The sequence below is a fragment of the Ostrinia furnacalis genome, unplaced genomic scaffold (genome assembly GCF_004193835.3).
Source record: "Ostrinia furnacalis isolate ACB-3 unplaced genomic scaffold, ASM419383v2 OfSCF7464, whole genome shotgun sequence".
NCBI classification, from domain to species: domain Eukaryota; kingdom Metazoa; phylum Arthropoda; class Insecta; order Lepidoptera; family Crambidae; genus Ostrinia; species Ostrinia furnacalis.
Window position 1 is genome coordinate 382,783 of NW_021137703.1, and position 21,181 is coordinate 403,963.

The 21,181-nt window shown below is 38.7% G+C and overlaps 1 protein-coding gene across 1 annotated transcript in view; it reads right to left on the reverse strand.

The window, feature by feature from the left end:
* LOC114364738 (phosphofurin acidic cluster sorting protein KrT95D) overlaps positions 1 to 21,181 on the reverse strand; it is a 60,651-nt gene that overhangs the window by 27,982 nt on the left and 11,488 nt on the right. The window contains exons 6-16 of the mRNA XM_028321017.1: positions 20,151 to 20,244; positions 17,397 to 17,556; positions 16,519 to 16,658; positions 14,914 to 15,057; positions 11,967 to 12,092; positions 11,299 to 11,514; positions 10,316 to 10,320; positions 7,152 to 7,245; positions 4,559 to 4,718; positions 3,614 to 3,753; positions 1,455 to 1,598 (exon numbers count right to left, since the gene is read on the reverse strand). Of these exons, the coding sequence (XP_028176818.1) occupies positions 1,455 to 1,598; positions 3,614 to 3,753; positions 4,559 to 4,718; positions 7,152 to 7,245; positions 10,316 to 10,320; positions 11,299 to 11,514; positions 11,967 to 12,092; positions 14,914 to 15,057; positions 16,519 to 16,658; positions 17,397 to 17,556; positions 20,151 to 20,244 (1,423 nt within the window). The remainder of the gene's footprint in view (positions 1 to 1,454; positions 1,599 to 3,613; positions 3,754 to 4,558; positions 4,719 to 7,151; positions 7,246 to 10,315; positions 10,321 to 11,298; positions 11,515 to 11,966; positions 12,093 to 14,913; positions 15,058 to 16,518; positions 16,659 to 17,396; positions 17,557 to 20,150; positions 20,245 to 21,181) is intronic.

Below are 21,181 nucleotides of genomic sequence, written 5' to 3' on the forward strand. Positions count from 1 at the left end.
TTACATTAGGCGCCTGTAGAGTGGGCTGGTTAGAATCGGTGTTGGAAATACCTGTGATTATAATGAATTTAGCTAAAGCTCCTTTTAATTTACATTTATAATCAATATAAGAATCTTCTGTTTTGTCATAAGTATCGCTTCGCATATACCTCGACTCAGATAACACTTTAGGTTCCGTAGTGCGCAACAATTCCCTATGACCCAACAGAAATTCACTCCACAAACCTTCAAGTAGTTCCAACTTTCCCTCTAAATACTCCTTGGCCAAACGATCTTTCGGAACTTTTTGGAAATTCGTCTTAGCTTTTTCTATCCTTGACGCAAGGTCAAACTGACAATTCTCCAAACGTTCCATCATAAATGACAACTAAATTGAAATGTAAACAAACTTCCAAAAATAGTAAAAAATTCTAAGTGTTTGACAACTCTGACAGAAATCGGGCATAGGTTCCCCGTAGCAACAGCTTTTGCAAAATTATTCTAAGTCCTAAAATATTAATCTAAAATTTTCCTAAGTCAATGTAAACAATTAAAATTTTCTAAGTTAAACTACCAGTGTAAATAAAGTCCAAAATCCTTCAACTTTCTTCTCAGTAATAAAATGCCAAAAGAGTACTCACAGTTATATCCGTTTCACTCACACACTATCACAATAGACGGCGAACTCTTCATCAACACGAACTTCTTCGGTTTCCGAACCCGAACTCCTTTCGGGCTCCGACACGAACTGCTTAGGGCTCCAACACGAACTCCTTAGGGCTCTAGCATGAATCCCGTAGGGCTCCGATCGTGTCTCCACCAGATGGCGCCACCTCCGCGCAGCACCACCATCATCATCTCCTGATCTTCCTCAACCAGTTGGTTGCCCTGACAGCACCACAGCTGGTACTGTCAAACTGGTGTCAGCAGCTCCTAGCTGACCCAGCTTCTTGACCTGTCCTGTTTGTGACAGCGATCCACTGTCCAGGACGTCACCCCCCTCCAAAAATGCACAAAGTGTGATCCCGGCACCTGCACCGTTACCAGTGCCCAATGGACATCAACTTCCTGATGATATCCGGCTCGAAGGACCATGAATAAACCACGGATACTCTCGGCGCACTTAAGGGACTCTTATCTAGGTATAAATAAGACGTCAATATTTAGGTGACAATTTATTGCTTGTTATGTCAAAACACTCCAGGGTATATATAATAGGGGTAAAAAATCTGGACACCGCGGTACAGTTTTTCGCATCTCAAAGTGCAGTGACATCTCTCGGCAAATAATACAAACAAGTTTCATGGAAGGTTTATACAAATCTAATAGTTTGCATTCGACATTCATCACTAATATGTAGGTGAAAATCTAGATTTTGACATCTCTACAGAATCTTTGAAGAATGTTCTAAAGAAGAGCGAAAATTGTCTCTATTCTCATAGCAGTAAGTTACGAAATCGCGTGCGGCGGCTCACCGCGAGCTTGCCGCGGCTGCCCTTGCGCTTGGCGGATGCGTTTTCCAGCTCGCTGTCGCTGTCCCTGTCGTTCGCCTTGGAGTGCATATAGCTCTGTCTCTTTCGCTCGCGCTCCATGTAGCTCAAGTCGCGAGAGCGGGACAGCTGCGTGCAAGGCAACGGCTATGTTATGCTGAAGCTTAGGCTGTTCTTAATGGCCTTTGCCTTAATTTTATAAATAAAAAAGAAAAATAAATATTTTAAAATATGTAAAGCCATGTCATTACATAAAACTACGGAGCTGTCATGAAATAATACACGATAGAATGTTTAAGATTTTTTTTAATCAAAATAATAGTTCTTAATATCGTAAAACTTTATCTGCCATATCGTGTATTAGTTCTTGACTGTTATTATTTACTTTTAATAATTCATTTTCCAGTATCTTTCTAAAATGAGCTTTTATTTGAATATCTTTAAAAACAGCCTCACATAAAAAGCAATAATCAGAAATAATATGATCTCAGATATCATACATTATTCAAATAAGTAAATTAAATAAATAACCGTGCACTCCCATTGGTTTAATGGGTCAAATTATAATTTCGTTACATTTATTTGTAAATTAATAACTTAGTTATTTGGCGGTAAAGCTAAGCCTTTAATTGTTATGACAAAGGACATGCATAATAATATTATTGTACTACTAAATAATTATAATTAAAATATAGATAATTTTAATTAATGCTAATACAAACAACAATGTCTGGGCTTGATAACATTATCAATGAGTCCATAAATATTTTAAAATAGGCATAAATAATAAGTTATTTACAATTGTCATATAAAATAATATGTTAGGAGAATCAAAAAAATCGTAAGAAAATATTTAGGGCAGACTTTTAAATCGTCGGAGAACATTATGTGTCGAATAAAATTGTAATGTTGACATACAATCAAAATCAAATCAAAATCAAAAATATTTATTCAGTTTAGACCACAAGTGGCACTTATGAACGTCAATAGAAAATAATAATAAAAAAGAAAAGGTAGCCCTTATGGGGCACTTTACATGTCTCCTTATCTTTTGGGCCCTACCAGCGCTTCGAGACAAACATATGGCAAGTGCTGAGAAGAAACGCCGGAACAAACTCAGTCACCACTTATTGCCAGGAATTATCTAACGGTAAGAATAGTCAAATTTAAGTACATCAAATATGTGCAGACTGAACTGACCACGCATCCTTGTCATCAATATAGTCTCGAACCTTGTAGTACCCTTTGGACATAAGGGTATTTTTTATATGTATCTTAAATTTGTCTATTGGCAATTCAACAAGGTTGTGTGGTATTTTGTTAAATATGGTAATACATTTCCCCAAGAATGAATTACCTATCTTATTTATATTACATAGCAAATACTGTTAATATACCAAACTCATTCTGCAGATAAAAGATAACAATATGTGATTGAGAAACAGACCTTAGACAGCATCACTACAATATTTGGAGAGCATCGTCTAATGGGAATTTTTAAAACTCATGATCATCATCAGTGGAGACTAAGTTTTTTGATTCGTAGTTAAAATAACCAATAGTTAAATTCGGCAGATGTCAAATGACAAGTAGTTAAATATCAGAAAAAAATGTTTTTCGAACAATGGTTAGCTTGACTTTTAGTACACTTTTTAACTATTAATTTACATTTTGTTAATATTTAACCATTAGTAGCAAAATTTAACAATTAGTTATTTTAACTACGAATCAAAAAACTGGGCCTAAATAACCTAGTCGTCACTGCCGGAGAGCGACTCTCTGTAATTTACTAGCCAGAAGGGAGGAATAGGCCTACACTCTCCACGCTAGCCAGACGGGATCGGGCTTTCACGATATCCGCTTTCCATAGTCGCCTCTTATGACATCCAACCACGGGAAGTGGTCGGATTTTATTATGCCAGAAACACGCGGCTAAGGGCGCTTTCAATTTAGACGTTTCGTGTCGGAAATTTGTAAGACCGCTCCCTAACTATTGGTAAATTGTTAATTTTATTTCGACGCAGTTGTTATACAATTTACCATCTGCGGTCCTACAAACGTGCGACACGAAACGTCTAGATTGAAGGCGCCCTAGTAATGACCGTATAATACATATAAATAATATAGTTTACAGCAAAACCAACCTTAGTGTAAGACAGGTCCGCCTTGTTGAAGGCGAGCTGCCGGTGCGCGCGACGACGCGCCTGCGCACCGTACGTCACCTCGTCGGCCTCCTCCACCGAGCTGAACTCGCCCTCCTCCTCCTCGTCGGAGTACCCTCGCTCTGGAAGGGGAAAGGTCAAAGGTCAATTGGTAATTGACAGTTTAACAGAGGGTTGTTTTTATGGATCTAGCGCTTAAGCCTAGGCGCAAACCACTGACTTTTACTGAGTTGGCCGATAGTTGAGTAGGGCTATTAATGAGTATGGGCAATATGCCCATTGGGCATGTATGGGAGTGCGCACATTACACCGATTTGATATCGGCCTATTCTTCATACAAATTAGAATCGGGCCCTACTATCGGCCAACTTAAAAGTTGGTGGTCTGCGCCTATGAACAGTTGCTTGTTGTTTTAACTTCTTGTACTGGTGTGTATTTCTATTGTAGTCTTTGTGTGATATCGATCGATATTCAAGCGGGCCGTTAGCCGGGAGCTAACGCTAGTAAGAAGTAGAAGACCTTTAATGGGATAAAAGCGAGGATGGTGCTAGTAAACCATCTACACAGAACTTGCCATTTCATAGCGTCACACTCGTCTGATGATGAAAGAATATCAGGGGGAAGGCAATGATGGCGCTGGTACGCCACTGGGTAGATAGTGGCCAGCACGCGTTCACAAACCTCGCAATACCCAACATAGCGTCGCTCTTGTAGTGTTGACACTGTTTAATGACGAGCGAAGTGTTAAGATTAACCGGCGATGAGATATTGTCGTTTTAAGTGAGTGTCGCGGTCGAGGATAGCGTTGGTTAAAAATTGGATCTGGACTGGAGCATCACTCTCGTCTGTCCTGACGTCGGTGATTCTGTGTCAGGCCACAGGCCGCCGCGTCCCCCTGCCGCCGCCGGTCACCCGGCTGTCACTCACCGGTGATGAGCAGAGTGTTGTTGTTCTTGGTGTCGTGGTCCACAGGCGTGGAGGCGAGCCCGGTGATGCTTAGCCGGGCCACCGGCTGCCCGGCCGCCGCGCCCACCTTGCCACCGACGCCGGTCAGCTCCAGCTCCATGTCCATTGAACGCTGCAGCACCTAAAAACGTAAAAATACATCAGTCAAAGTTCGTTCCTTCGTTCGTTTCAGCCGAAAGACGTCCACTGCTGGACAAAGGCCTCCCCAAGGATTTCCACAAAGGCTGGTCCTGCGCCGCTCGCATCCAGGCACCTCCCGCAACCTTCACCAGATCTTCGGTCCAGTCAAAGTTACACAATAGGAAAAAGAATAACAACGGGTCTCAAACTATGGACTCCTATAGTGTCAAGTACTTAAGGAAGAGAAAAATAACAGTCTTCTTTAACTGGTGCTGGAAGAGCCTCTCTTCTGTTCACAGCAAGCTGGGCAGCCTAAAGCTCATTGTCTACACACACATACATATTTCAGCTTTATCGAAAACAATTCAATAACGTAAAAGGTAAAAGGCCATCATTGCCAACATGGCAGATCCGTGACTCCACCATTGCACTCCAAATAACTTCGTTTCGAATCCACACAGAACATAACATCAAATTAAGTTTTCTGATAAAGTTTCATTACCTACTCAAATGGATTTTATGTCATGATCTAAAAATAAGAGAAAGCGTTTAATCAACGTCTCCCCTTCGGCACTAATTAGACGCTTCATATAATTTACTTCAACGTTATTTTAAGGCTCGGATATTGATATTGTCATTTAACACCGTCACAGTTAGTAGTTAAGGATCTATATCAAATAAACTTGGTCGCCTACTTCTTAATTAGGTGTAGACGTATTTATGTGACGGGAGAAAGTATGGGATAGAAGTAATTTGTCAAAATGAACTGAGAAAATGTTCGACTTCGAAGTAATCGTCAAGTGAAAACATTAAAGAGAGTGTCTGTCGTTAGCTTAGTTAGTTAGGTCGTAGGCACGGTACAAACACTAGTATTAGCGTGTCGTAGGCAAGTGAAATTAGGTACTACAATGTTTTTAGATGATAGTTTTGGTAAACATATCGTAATAATAAAGTAGAGCCTTTTATGCAAGAATGTTTTGATATTTATTATTGTAGCATGTAACAATAAGAATCAACTGACAAATAAAATAATAATAGATTCTTCAAGTCCTAACGACGCTACATCCTACAGTAAAAATCAGCAGGCATGCTTCATTATTTTAGATTATATCAGTCAACTACAGAACGTAAGCTCCCTTAGGAGCGTTACTAAATAAGTACTACTCTCGCTTTTTTAATTCAGAAGGCTTAATTTGGCTTAGTTTTTCAATACTAATCTAAATGACAGTATGCCACTAAATGTCATTTGCATCCTTAATGAGAGGAAATACAAATTTAACCTCCAAGAGGACGTCATAATTGGCTGATTCACTAATTACCTTAACTAACATATACGAGGGCGTTTAAGTTTATTTAATTTACAAGGACGAGGTTAATTGCTATCACAATTTATACTTTTGGGGACAGACCATGGATACTTGTACTCGTGGGCTATTTATAATGTAGCCTCTTGTATGACTGACGTAAAGCGTAGGAATTTAATGAAACAGTACATTGACAAGATTAATTTTCTTGCCTACCGCCCTGTTCGAAAACAGACAAAACTCCATAGAATCGTCTTGCTATAATTACAGCACATAAACTAATAATTACTAGTATACGATCTACGATATTATACTGTCGCTATAATTTAAACAACAATGTTAACAGCACTATTGTGTTCCGGAAGCTGGAAGCGGCGATAACCTTACTGTGTTGAGGATTCCGGGTGAAGCTCTCTTCCACCTTAGGCCAGATCATCACTTTCCATCAGGTGAGATGCAGGCCAAGAGCTTCCTCATTGTGGTTACGTTACATTAGCAGTTAACATAATTAGTTAAAGTGCTTAATGTTGATTCAATTGATACACCTAACCGTACACACCCTGTCTGCCATTACTTCGAAATTGAAAACGATTCATTGCAAGTTCGCCCTAGCAGCTTTACAATATCGAAGGCTTTCAAGGCGTGACTCTGCATTATATGAACGTAAATTAATTTTTTGCTCATAAGGAGAGATCCTATCATGTATTCTGAGATTATAATAAGCTTTTTCCATAGGTGAGCTCCTGGATGTTATATGGATGAAAATGTACCTAATAAGATTTATTAGATAACTTCTCAAATGTAGAATAGACACATAGCTACAAATACAAATCGCTGTGACGACTGTTTTATAAGCCAATGAAGGATTTAAAATTTAAACTGCATGTCATTAGTGTCATATATTTTATCTCGTTAATATATTTGAAACCCTAATTACCGCATCGGTGATGACGTGTAAAAAAGTGTTACTATTTACTTCAAAAGTTAAAATTAAATTGTCGAAAACCTCTCTGTTTGTTGACCCCTCCAAATTTTAGGGGTGGATTCAAATACTCGAATCAACAGTTCGATGTCCATCGGGCTATTGATAATCACATCAGTGCAATGTCTTGTAAAAGTATTTTTATTACCTGGTCCATCCTTATGACACCTTCAGCCAGAGTCTTGTATCCTAGGATCGTGCGGTTTTTGTACTTCTTACGTCTCTGGAGCATGATCTGCAACCTGGAATAGAAAATAAAAACGTTAATAAACAAGTACATCACTCCGTCTACGCCTCTCCAACCCGTCTGACCAAGGGAGGGTAGGCCAAGTCTTCTATTTTGCCTCTGGTAAATTAGAATATCGTGATCCTGCTGGAAGAGACTAAATGATTTGATGATGAAGTGCCTGCATCATTAGGTATTATGTACAATGTTTTCATAAGAAGTGCTTTAATTGCCCCATCATATCCGCGCTTTGTCGAGGCATAGTGTAAGGTTTCTTTAAATAATTCGCCATGGGGAAGCATGAAGTAATTTGCTGACACGATAATTTGAGCTGAGCTTGATCGCATGTTTAAGTCTACTTAGGCTAGCCCACACAAATTACTTAGAGTAGGGCGCACACCGTTGATTTTTAGTTGGCCGATAGTTGTACCCGATTTTAATTTGTATGAAGAATCGGCCAAATCGAATCGGCGTAGTGTGCGCACTCCCATACATCCCATACTGATCAACTGCCCGACTAAACTATCGGCCGACGAAAAATCAACGGTGTGCGCCTACTTTTAGACTAAAAACTCCGTTTTTGATTACTTTTGCTTCACACAGTAGGCTCAACAAACAATTGTTTTAGACAATAACTTTCAATTTTCGCCGGATATTTGTATTTATTATGTCTAATAACGATCGTAACGTTAATAAAGTCTGATCAGAAACAACACGCAAGATAATTAAGTTAAAGCAAGCAGAGTACATAGGGTTGCCAATTGTTTACGAGCTTGGTATGAGGCTTTTCATTAAGTTATTTATGGGTAGAATACATAATTAGAATATATTACTGAAATTAAGTGAAGATAAACAACAAAGGTTTTAATATAGAAATAGGCACAAAACCTTTACGCAGGTTGAACCCTGTTTTAAAATAATATCTACTAAGTATTTCTATACACAAAACGTAGCTTGTTTTTAATCCCTGTGTAAGTAGGTATGTATTTTAATAAGGAGATATTTTTTAAGTAGAACGGTCACAAACAAAAGAAAATTAGAAAATGGCTGGCGCTTTTTCAGACAATCTTCAAAGCTTTCATGTACAAAGTCCGCAAAAGTTTTGAGCCCCACTAGCGACGGATCCTGAGCCAGCGAACAAACAATTAATGCCGAGCGATTTAACAAACGCTTACAAATAACTTTGGACAGAGATAAAGGCTATCATCCGGACAGCCCGGACCGTTTAATTTGTCCGGCCAAGCGTCCGTAAATCCTAACCGCAACACTGAAACTGAAAGCCTAAATTTCAAGTTTAATGGACAGGTTTTCACAAAGCCAAGATAATATTGTTGTCAGTCAGTATTTGTGTTGTGGAAAATATTTTGTGATATTTAATTTATTCGTTATTGAAGTCATACACTGGCTGAACCTTCAATGTAGTATTAAAATATGTAATTCTAATATTGCAGAAAATGTGGTGTAAGCAGCAAAATCAAATCAAATCAAATATTTTTTTTTTGCGAACTTGGGTTTACTTACACACAGTAAGGTGTTAGAAGTTTTTTAGTATCTCCATCTCAACCTCCTCTTACCTCCCACTGGGTGGACCGACGATCTGTTTAGGATCGCGGGAAGCACCTAAGTAGATGCGAGAAGCGCAGGACAGGTTGCTGTGAAATCCTAGGGGAGGGCTTTGTCCAGCAGTGGACGTCATTTGGCGTCAAATGAAACTTGCTGAACAATTTTTAAATCGATACTAGTCGATACTCGACTTCTCCGTAAGGTATAGTAGGTATGTGCAGATTATCAAGCGAATAGTGACTATACCTGACGCTAAAGTGTCATATGCCCTTATTTTTTATACACGTCGTTATTTGGGACACTGTACTTGGCAGGTGGCAGCCCTGAACGTACCGGGTGGTTTACAACCGTGAGATCACCTCGACAATTTGGGGCATTACCATAATGGCGCAATANTTCCTCCATGGGGCCGCACACATCAGCGTGTATGAGTTCACAAGGCTTGGTTGTCTTCGTTTCGCTCGCACCGAAAGGCAGACGATGTATTTTGCCTTCCAGACAGCTCTCACACGTCATATTCGAGTCGTCATTTACAGAGATGTTATTATTTTTCAGCACTGTTTTGCAATGATTGACGTTTTGATGTGCGAGTTTTTCGTGCCACTCCTTCAGACATGTTACATTTACTTGTTCTTCAAATTTGTAGCGCACATTCATGTAATATAAGCCGCCGTTACGATTTGCCACCGCGCACACTTTATTCCCTTTGTAAANCCCTACTGACGATGTATATTTTGGAGTAAGTTAATTGACCTAAGTCACTACAAAGTATACGCGAGCAGTACGCAGCGTATGCGTACTGGTCGTGTATAGTTTGGAAGAGCTTCGTAAAAAAAGTCACATCCAAACTATACTCGATTAGTTTCACACCCTTGCGTTCTGGCTATGTATAGAATGGAAAGACGCGTCAGTGATGTATGTCGTTACTTTTCACATGAATATCGATATCGATTAAATATTAATTAACACCTAACAGTAATCTATATTATAATATTAATAGAACTAAAATAGGATGGAATGGGATTGTATATGGGAATTGAGAGTGGCCTAAGAAAAAAAAAACTCAGAAGATTAAAATTATTCAACTTATTTATTTGAAAGAGTGAAAGAGTTACAAACATCAAGACATCCATACAAACTTTCGCATTTATAATATTAGCAGGAGTAAAACAATAATTAAAAAATGATAATTCTGACGATAACGTAATTTTTTACGTTATCGTCAGAATTATCATTTTTTAATTACGCATAGGATTCTAACGATGTAATAATCTTTGTTGGCCGTATAGTCTAGTGGTTCAAAACGGACTACTATCAGGCCTCCGTCNAATATTTTCAAATTTTTTTATGTTTCGTGAAGAAAAAGCCTCAGATGATTTAATGAAGTATTTAGTAGTAGTAGTAGTAAGTAGTAGTTTCATTCTTGTAGAAGGGGTAGCGTCATCATTATCTTCTATATTCATCATTATAAAACAGTTGCAGAATTTTAGGCAGAATCTTTAAAACCCACTGACGTGTCTGACCGAGTCTGTCACAATTTTTTTTTTTTCATTACAGTGGACTACAACAAAAAAAAATGTAAATAAAGTTGTAGTCACAATTTTCTCAGTAAATTCGGTATAAATATGGTAGTATACACATACGCACCCGACGGACAACTACTTTGTATTGTAACTTGTAATGGTAATTTTCAACGCTAATTCGTCCAGTATCCCACCTCACACATACACATGCACTAAACTATGCACACAGCGTTACGTAACAAAACACAAAAATTAAAAGTTCGTGTATGATGTATGTATGTCAGACGTTTGCTATTATTGTTTAAATACGCAAATAATAAGTGAAGCGGTCACACGATGCACTGTCTCTCAAGTGTATGCAGTTCGATGCTCAAGCATATTAATATTGTTATATTATGTATTTTTGTACTGTATGAATGTGACCTAATTTACATACTACACTCTTTTTATTTACATGTAAATAGATCTTCGATGTTATCATGACACCTCTCAAATACTTGACTTGAACCAGTCTCAATACCAGTAAAAATATTAGACCATAAGAGTGATGATTCAGGTTTACGAATTCTACAACTTTTTGCATAGGAACAACACAGAAAAATATCAAGAAAGAAGCCACTTCTCTAAACAAATTGATTGATCAGCTGTTACAATTATAAGGCGAAGTGAATTTATTGTGTGGTAATTCGACATTGCTTCCATACAAAAAGTTATTGTATTTGAACACAAAAATCATCGTCTTTCGGATCAGAAGGGTTAACATACTTAAAAATTTAACAAACACATTACACTATCATGTTACCATGGAAGATCTATCTCAAATCGTGTCATCATATTCCACCTACTCCTGGTCTATCTTTCAAGCTACTACTAAATAAAATATACCGTGACTTTAAAAGCTTTATTATCTAAAACAGAAAACAAAACACTATAATTTATAAAAACACTAGTAAAACAGTAAAAAAAAAATCAAAAAGTTAAACCAGGAGTCGGTTGTGGAACTCTTGGACTTGTCTTCTGGTCATCGTACTGAATTCACGCATACCGTTGGAATGCCGGTGGTGGTCCTGGTTGGCCAGGCTTCTGGAGCTGCTGAAGAAAGGCCGCAGCGAGGGTTTGGGTGTGGAGCCGATGCTGATGGTGTCCATCTGATCGGGCCCGGAGTCTTCGCCCTCGCCGCATGATAGCGACTCTAGCTCCTGTAGGGCAATGAGAGAGCACTATGATTAGGGTGCAGTGTGTAATGAAATGCTCTTAGGTAATGCGAACAGCTCGGGGCTGAAATTCGCTGTCCGCTGCTGTTTTTCTGTTATAATCCTGGCTTTTTCAAGACGAGAGTGAATAGGCACTTATAGGGTATGTATGTATCATCCGCATTGCAGTCAAATACCTGCCTTGTTCTGAATTAAAAGAATGAAATGGTCTTTTAATTTCATCTCACGATCTACGATAGAGCAAACTGGCCTAGAAGATGCCTGTTTACTAGTAGCCTGAAGGCCATAGGGTTGTAAGAGTTCGGGGTAGAGTCTAGCAAAGAATTCCAGTTTTTGTACAATATCAGATTCAAAGCAAATTGGCCTTGTGGTAAAATAATATTGCAACCCCAGGAGCGGTCGCGGGTTCGACTCCCGCCAGAACCAAGCCCACTCACCTGGAACAGCTCGTCTATGTCCCGCTGTGCATGATGCGTGTCCCGCGCCGCCCCTCGCTCACCCAGCTCTTCTGGGACGCGGAAACGACGCAACAGCGCCGCGAACTTCTGCTTTAGGTTGCGTTGCTGTAAGAACAATGTTGAAACGTTAATGGGAATATGATTTTCAAGTTGTTTTGAACCTTACTGACCAGTAATAAGTATCAGAACGATGTTTCTCGAATAGTGGTTCGCGGAACACAAATGGTACCTACTGATGATGTTTATCCGATTTCTTTTTACTATGAAGACGACATCGCGAATCGTCGTATCTCCATCTTCAATAATGATTAATTGTCTTATGAAATATTAAAAAAAGAAGAAGAAAATGAACATAATTAATTATACGAGTATCTAATAAACTACACTTAGTTTTGATAGGCTCAAAATATTTTCAGCACTTTTAGTTATCATACAAATTATGCAAAAAGGATTATTTTGGATTGGAATTCGCGTGGGTCGTAGATTTCGCGCATTTTATTGCAATCATATTGTTAAAATCAAGGTTCATAAAGGTTTTCTCATCTTAAAATAGGCATCTATCATTCTTGTCATCTGTTTATACTCGTAGATAGTGTATGATTATGTCGAACACTCAAACAGGTGAAATTCATTGAATTACATAAGATTAACTGATCCAATTTATGATATGACTTATAATCATTCAAATTATAGACTGCTCGAAACTTTTTGAGACACTTCTTATTTGACTTCACTTTATTTATGCAATGCTATTAAAAACAAATCACAAACAATAATAAAACAACACATTGAGTTAGACCACACCAATCGAGAACACAGTTTAGTTTCAGAGACGATCACATTTTTCACAAACACACAAAAAGGGGGCTTAAAATTCAAGACGGTACCGTCATCGGACGCTAACGTATGATATAGTGAAACATCATTTTGGGAGTTGTATACATTGGTAATCTAATCTAGTAGATAAGCTACCAAATGCACATGAAATACAGCATGTATGTACAATATGCTACCTTAAATAGGTTGTGATAGGTGCGAGATTGCGACAAAAAGTATAGTTCGATGAGCAGTCAACTGTATGGTTGACCTTGATGTGATTAATTTGTGGCCAGATTAAGTCCAAATATTTGCCATTATCATGGTCAGGTGGGGCATCCAGTGCATAGAGTTCTTATGGTGTTATTTTCTTACCATGTGGGTTGTAGGAACTCTAGAAATCATGATTTCAGACAAGGCCTACCCTATAGAGGTCCCAAAACTTCTTGGGATCTTGGACCATCAGCTATGTTTTTTAGATTTGGGTGAACCCCTAGGATTATTTGCTAACACCGCTGGGCATTTATTTTTATATTATATGTCTAAGTTAAATAACTCATCATCATACAAAGTACATAAAATCTGGGGGCACGGCAGTGCCCCCGCCAAGTCGAGCGTGAAGCAAACACTGCCGTACCATCCTTTACTGGAACCATTTCGCCGCATTTTCAGGCCCCTATTTGAGAATCTCTGGATAAGACCACAACGCAGAAATTTTCGTCATCTAGTAAGCTATAATCACATACTTAAAATCCAAAATTTCAAGTCTGTAGGTCATTTAGTTCCGAAGTTAAGCGAAAGCAAAGTTTCGCATTTACGACACTCACTCACTCACTGATGATCATCAAAATAGAACTAGTACTTCCCATAAACTCAGAGAGCTGAAATTTGGTACAGAGTTAGGGTTTAATGGCCACATAAAGGGAAAACTATAAAAACTAGGAAAATCGAAGATCTGGAGTAACACCACATTCATAGTCAATACTACTCCGCTCACCGCTAGATGGCGCTAGCACTAGCAAGCGGTGTGGTGTCCAGATTTCTTTCATTTCTAGAGCCCCCCGTCGATTAAGTTGAATGTTGTGTAATTTGCATTTCGTTGATTTCGTTTATTATAATNTAGTATAATGTATCCCACCAAAACATTCTGTAAAAAACTAGCCAAGTCTCGATGGAGCTGCTTGTTTATCTCTAAAAAGTAATGAAATCTAGACAAAGTCGTGCCAAGTCTATGGTTCCTTACTGCGATTTCTTTATTATTATAGTTAATGTTGTGTGACTTGGCCGTTGAACAATCTTTATTAAGATAATCATACATAAGTATTATTGAAATACGCAGCTTTATTAAACCTACAATTGACTGGTTATTGTTGAATCAACGTTTTCCAAGTGGCAATTTTCCATCGTCAATGGGTAGCGGTTCTGGCGACAGATTGGTGCAATGGTGTCATGGAGCACCTGGTTTTGTCACCCTTCAACGGCCAAGTCACACAACATTAACTATAATAATAAAGAAATCGCAGTAAGGAACCATAGACTTGGCACGACTTTGTCTAGATTTCATTACTTTTTAGAGATAAACAAGCAGCTCCATCGAGACTTGGCTAGTTTTTTACAGAATGTTTTGGTGGGATACATTATACTAGAACTAATTACATATACAGTAAGAACTACTACCATACGAGAACTACAACATAAAAAGGCAAGAAAACTACATGCAACCAAATAGAGAAAAGCAGCATAGAGAATAGAAACAAAAACTTCTTGAAAAACCTCGGATATTTTTTTTTACAAAAGAGGCCAATGGCTATTATAGTGAAATGTTAATTTTTTAATAGTGAATAGATAACTGTTGGCAGAAAGCCTAACTGTGTTGAACGGTAGGTATAAAATAAATATGTCTGGCAGTTTACACAATTCACAGTTTTTATAAGTAGGCCAGAAAGATGAAAGGCAGGAGATGATCTAATAGTTTGCACATTCATCACTAATAGGTGAAAAATCTAGATTTTGACATCTCTACAGAATCTGTGAAGAACGTTCTAAAGAAGAGCGAAAATTGTCTCTATTCTCATAGCAGTAAGTTACGAAATCGCGTGCGGCGGCTCACCGCGAGCTTGCCGCGGCTGCCCTTGCGCTTGGCGGATGCGTTTTCCAGCTCGCTGTCGCTGTCCCTGTCGTTCGCCTTGGAGTGCATATAGCTCTGTCTCTTTCGCTCGCGCTCCATGTAGCTCAAGTCGCGAGAGCGGGACAGCTGCGTGCAAGGCAACGGCTATGTTATGCTGAAGCTTAGGCTGTTCTTAATGGCCTTTGCCTTAATTTTATAAATAAAAAAGAAAAATATTTTAAAATATGTACGAGTAAAGCGATGTCATACATAAAACTATGGGGCTGTCATGAAATAATACACAATAGAATACATATGTTTTAAGATTCTTTTTTATCTTTTAATAGTATATTATTATCATAAAAGTAGGTATATCTGCCACATCGTGTATTAGTTCTTGACTGTAATTATTTACTTTTAATAATTCATTTTCCAGTATCTTTCTAAAATGAACTTTTATTTTAATATCTTTAAAAACAGCCTCACATAAAAAGCAATAATAAGAAATAATTATGATCCCAGATATCATACATTATTCAAATAAGTAAATTAAATAAATAACCATGCACTCCCATTGGTTTAATGGGTCAAATTATAATTTCGTTACATTTATTTGTAAATTAATAACTTAGTTATTTGGCGGTAAAGCTAAGCCTTTAATTGTTATGACAAAGGACATGCATAATAATAATATTATTGTAATACTAAATATTTATAATTAAAATATAGATAATTTTAATTAATGCTAATACAAACAACAATGGCTGGGCTTGATAACATTATCAATGAGTCCATAAATATGTTAAAATAGGCACAACAATATAATTTAATTACAACTGTCATAATTAAAATAAGTTAGAAAAAAAAACTTTTAATTAAAAACAAGCTTTAAAGTTTTCAATCGTCGGATAACTTTTATTTAGAGCATGAAATTGACAGATTTTTTTATACAGCAACTGTCCATAAGTCAGACCCACTCTGAAGATAAAAGTTATCTAGTGATTGAAAATAATCAAATCAAAATCATTATACTAGTCTCTGATCTGATACAGAACTTTGGAGAACATCGTATCGTCTAATGTGACGTTTATGACCCTGTCGAGATTTTAAAACCCATCATGATCATTTAGGTCATTTATGCCCGTTTTCACCATAAATCTCTAATTTTTAAGTCACACCTCTTATCAGGTTTTTATTTTTATAGGGGTGACTTAAAAATTAAGGATTGATGGTGAAAACGGGCATTAGTCTCCACTGTACAGGACGAAACGTGACGAAACTGAGCTAAAGCCAGCCGGGTTAGGAAGGCCTGATGTTCGCTCCTAGTCGCCTCTTACAACCTCGGGATAATTGCCGGATTGTTAAACTTAGATATCGATCAGTACCATCAGCAAAACTAACCTTGGTGTAAGACAGGTCAGCCTTGTTGAAGGCGAGCAATAAAGGTAAATCCTAATATAAAGCCCGGTCTGTGAGCACGTAGAATTTTGTCCAATGACCCCAAGCTACCCATCCTTATCGCTCATTAGCTTGGGGTCTTTGAACAAAATTCTACGTGCTCGCAGACCAGACTATAGTTTAGTAGCATGTACCATCAGCAAAACCAACCTTAGTGTAAGACAGGTCCGCCTTGTTGAAGGCGAGTTGCCGGTGCGCGCGACGACGCGCCTGCGCACCGTACGTCACCTCGTCGGCCTCCTCCACCGAGCTGAACTCGCCCTCCTCCTCCTCGTCGGAGTACCCTCGCTCTGAAGGGGAAAGATTCATTGGTAACTTACAGTTTAACAGTCCTCCTATATTCTTCTGATTAATTTCGTTTCGGGTCTAATGACAGTTAACTTAACCTTTATTGTTTGGGTTTTCATGGTGGTCAAGCTGTAGATCCTGGCTACATAGGAGTTGCAGCAGTGGGAACGAGAGGTGGGAATAGTCCCGCAAGTTTAACAGTTGGTTGTTGTTAAGTTCTTGTACTCGTGTGTATTTCTATTGTAGTCTTTGTGTGATATCGATCGATATTCAAACGGGCCGTTAGCCGGGAGCTAACGCTAGTAAGAAGTAGAAGACTTTTTGGGATAAAACCGAGGATAGTGCTGGTAAACCATCGGACCCTAACGTCAGTCAACTTGCCACATCTTTCATAGCATCACACTCTTCTGATCATGAAAGAATATCAGGGGGAAGGCAATGATGGCGCTGATACACCACTGGGTAGATAGTGGCCAGCACACGTTCACAAACCTCGCAACACCCAAGATAGCGTTCCGCTCTTGTAGTGTTGACACTGTTTAATGACGAGCGAAGTGTTAAGATTAACCGGCGATGAGATATTGTCGTTTTAAGTGAGTGTCGCGGTTGAGGATAGCGTTGGTAAATAACAGAACTGGATCTGGACTGGAGCATCACTCTCGTCTGTCCTGACGTCGACATCGGTGATGCTGTGTCAGGTCAGGTCACCGATCGCCGCAGTCACTCCAGCTGTCACTCACCGGTGATGAGCAGAGTGTTGTTGTTCTTGGTGTCGTGGTCCACAGGCGTGGAGGCGAGCCCGGTGATGCTGAGCCGGGCCACCGGCTGCCCGGCCGCCGCGCCCACCTTGCCGCCGACGCCGGTCAGCTCCAGCTCCATGTCCATTGAACGCTGCAGCACCTAAAAACGTAAAAATACATCAGTCAAAGTTCGTTCCTTCGTTCGTTTCAGCCGAAAGACGTCCACTGCTGGACAAAGGCCTCCCCAAGATTTCCACAAAGGCTGGTCCTGCGCCGCTCGCATCCAGGCACCTCCCGCAACCTTCACCAGATCTTCGGTCCAGTCAGTTACACAATAGGAAAAATAATAACAACAGGTCTCAAGTACTTAAGGAAGAGAAAAATAACAGTCTTCTTTAACTGGTGCTGGAAGAGCCTCTCTTCTGTTCACAGCAAGCTGCGCAGCCTAAAGCTCATTGTCTACACACACATACATATTTCAGCTTTGTCGAAAACAATTCAATAACGTAAAAGGTTAAGTAAAAGGCCATCATTGCCAACATGGCAGATCAGTGACTCCATTGCACTCCAAATAACTTCGCTTCGAATCCACACAGAACATAACATCAAATTAAGTTTTCTGATAAAGTTTTCTATATTACCTACTCAAATGGATTTTATATCATGATCTAAAAATAAGAGAAAGCGTTTAATCAACGTCTCCCCTTCGGCACTAATTAGACGCTTCATATAATTTACTTCAACGTTATTTTAAGGCTCGGATATTGATATTGTCATTTAACACCGTCACAGTTAGTAGTTAAGGATCTATATCAAATAAACTTGCTCGCCTACGTCTTAATTAGGTGTAGACGTATTTATGTGACAGGAGAAAGTATGGGATAGAAGTAATTTGTCAAAATGAACTGAGAAAATGTTCGACTCTATCAATCATGTCGTGAAAACATTAAAGAGGTGTCTGTCGTTTGGTAGGAATCGAGTAAAATTAGGTAGGATATAAGATAATATTTTTAATTGATAGTTTTCATATCGTAACTTCTAGAAATAACAAAGAAGAGCCTTTTATGCAAGAATCTTTTGATATTTATTGTAGCATGTAACAATAAGAATCAACTGACAGCAAATAAAATAATAATAGAATCTCTCAAGTCTTAACGACGCTACATCGTACAGTAAAAATCAGCAGGCATGCTTCATTATTTTAGCTTAAATCAGTCAACTACAGAACGAAAGCTCCCTTAGTAGGAGCGTTACTAAATACTACGTTTACGTTTTTAATTCAGAAGGCTTAATTTGGCTTAGTTTTTCAATACTAATCTAAATGACAGTATGCCACTAAATGTTATTTGCATCCTTAATGAGAGGAAACACAAATTTAACCTCCAAGAGGACGTCATAATTGGCTGATTCACTAATTACCTTAACATGTACGAGGGCGTTTACGTTTATTTAATTTACAAGGACGAGGTTAATTGCTATCACAATTGATACATATTTGGGGACAGACTATGGGTACTTGTACTCGTGTGCTATTGATAGTAAATGTAGCCTCATAAAATATATAGTTCGTTTCATCCACGAAGATGCGCACAACCAATTTTTGGTCGAGGGAAGCACGGGGTGCGGGGAGTTTGATCCGAGCAATCCGAGCGTCATTATTGTAATGTGCGTGTGCACTCATGGATAATTTAGCGAGTACCAATAATACTCAAAATTAGCGGAAGAATGGTGGGGCGCGTCTTCGTGGATGAAACGATCTATATCGCTGACGCAAACCTAGAAGTTTAATGACAAGACAAACATAATAACAGTACATTGACAAGATTAATTTTCTTGCCTACCGCCCTGTTCGGAAACAGACAATACTCCATAGAATCGTATTGCTATAATTACAGCATTTACAGCACATAAACTAATAATTATACAATCTACGATATTATACTGTTATTATACTGTCGCTATAATTAAACGATAATGTTAACAGCATTGTTGTGTTCCGCCAGCTGAAAGCGATAGCCATTTACTGTGACACTGTGCTGAGGATTACGGGTGAAGCTCTCCTCCACCTTCGGCCTGATCATCACTTTCCATCAGGTGAGATGCAGGCCAAGAGCTTCCTCATTGTGGTTACATTACATTAGCAGTTAACATAATTAATTAAAGTGCTTAATGTTGATTCAATTGATACACCTAACCGTACACAGGGCGTGGTGCCATTACTACGAAATTGAAAACGATTCATTGCAGTTTCACCCTGCCAGCTTACAATATCGAAGGCTTTCAAGGCGTGACTCTGCATTATATGAACGTAAATTAATTTTTGGCTCAAAAGGAGAGATCCTTTCGTGTATTATAATAAGCTTTTTTATAGGTGAGCTTCTGGATGTTATATGGATGAAAGTGTAATGAGATTTATTAGTTAACTTCCCAAATGTACAGTAGACAAATAGCTACAAATAGAAATATCTGTGACGACCGTTTTATAAACCAACGATGGATTTAAAATTTAAACAGCATGTCATTAGTGTCAGATATCTCGTTAAAATGTTTGAAACCCTAATCACCGCATTGGTGATGACTTGTAAAAGTGTTACTATTTACTTCAAAGGTTAAAGTTATATTGTCGTAAACCCCTCTATCTGTTGACCCCTCCAAATTTAAGGGGTAGATTCAAATACTCGAATCAACAGTTCGATGTCCATGGGCTATTGATAACCACATCAGTGCAATGTCTTGTAAAAGTATTTTTATTACCTGGTCCATCCTTATGACACCTTCAGCCAGAGTCTTGTATCCCAGGATCGTGCGGTTTTTGTACTTCTTACGTCTCTGGAGCATGATCTGCAGCCTGAAATAGAAAATAAAAACGTTAATAAACAAGTACATCACTCCGTCTACGCCTCTCCAACCCGTCTGACCAAGGGAGGGTAGGCCAAGTCCTCCATTTGCCTCTAGTAAATTAGAATATCTTGATCCTGCAGTCATCCTTGAGCCTGCGGGCAGCATGGAAAGCATTGGGGGAGGCCTATGTTCAGCAGTGGATGTCCTATGGCTGAGATGATGATGATGATAATGATGATGATGATCCTGCAGTGAAAGAGACTAAATGATTCGATGATGAAGTGCCTGCATCATTAGGTTATTATGTACAATGTCTTCATAAGAAGTGCTTTATTTGCCCCATCATATCCGCGCTTTGTCGAGGCATAGTGTAAGGTTTCCTTAAATAATTCGCCATGGGGAAGCATGAAGTAATTTGCTGACACGATAATTTGAGCTGAGCTTGATCGCATGTTAAAGTCTACTTAGGCTAGCCCACATAAATTATTTAGAGTAGGCGCACACCGTTGATTTTTAGTTGGCCGATAGTTGTGCCCGATTTTAATTTGTATGAAGAATCGGCCAAATCGAATCGGCGTAGTGTTCGCACTCCCATACAGGTCCATACTGATCAACTGCCCGACTAAACTATCGGCCGACGAAAAATCAACGGTGTGCGCCTACTCTTAGACTAAAAACTTTGTTTTGGATTACTGAAATTAAGTGAAGATACCTAAACAACAAAGGCCTCAACATTTTAATATAGAAATAGGCACAAAGCTTTACAAATACCTACCTAATACGCAGGTTGAACCCTGTTTTAAAATAATATCTACTAAGTTTTTCTATACAAAACGTAGCTTGTGTTCAATCCCTGTGTAGGTATCAATTTTAGTAAGGAGATATTTTTTATGTAGAACGGTCACAAACAAAAGAAAATTACAAAACGGATGGCGCTTTTTCAG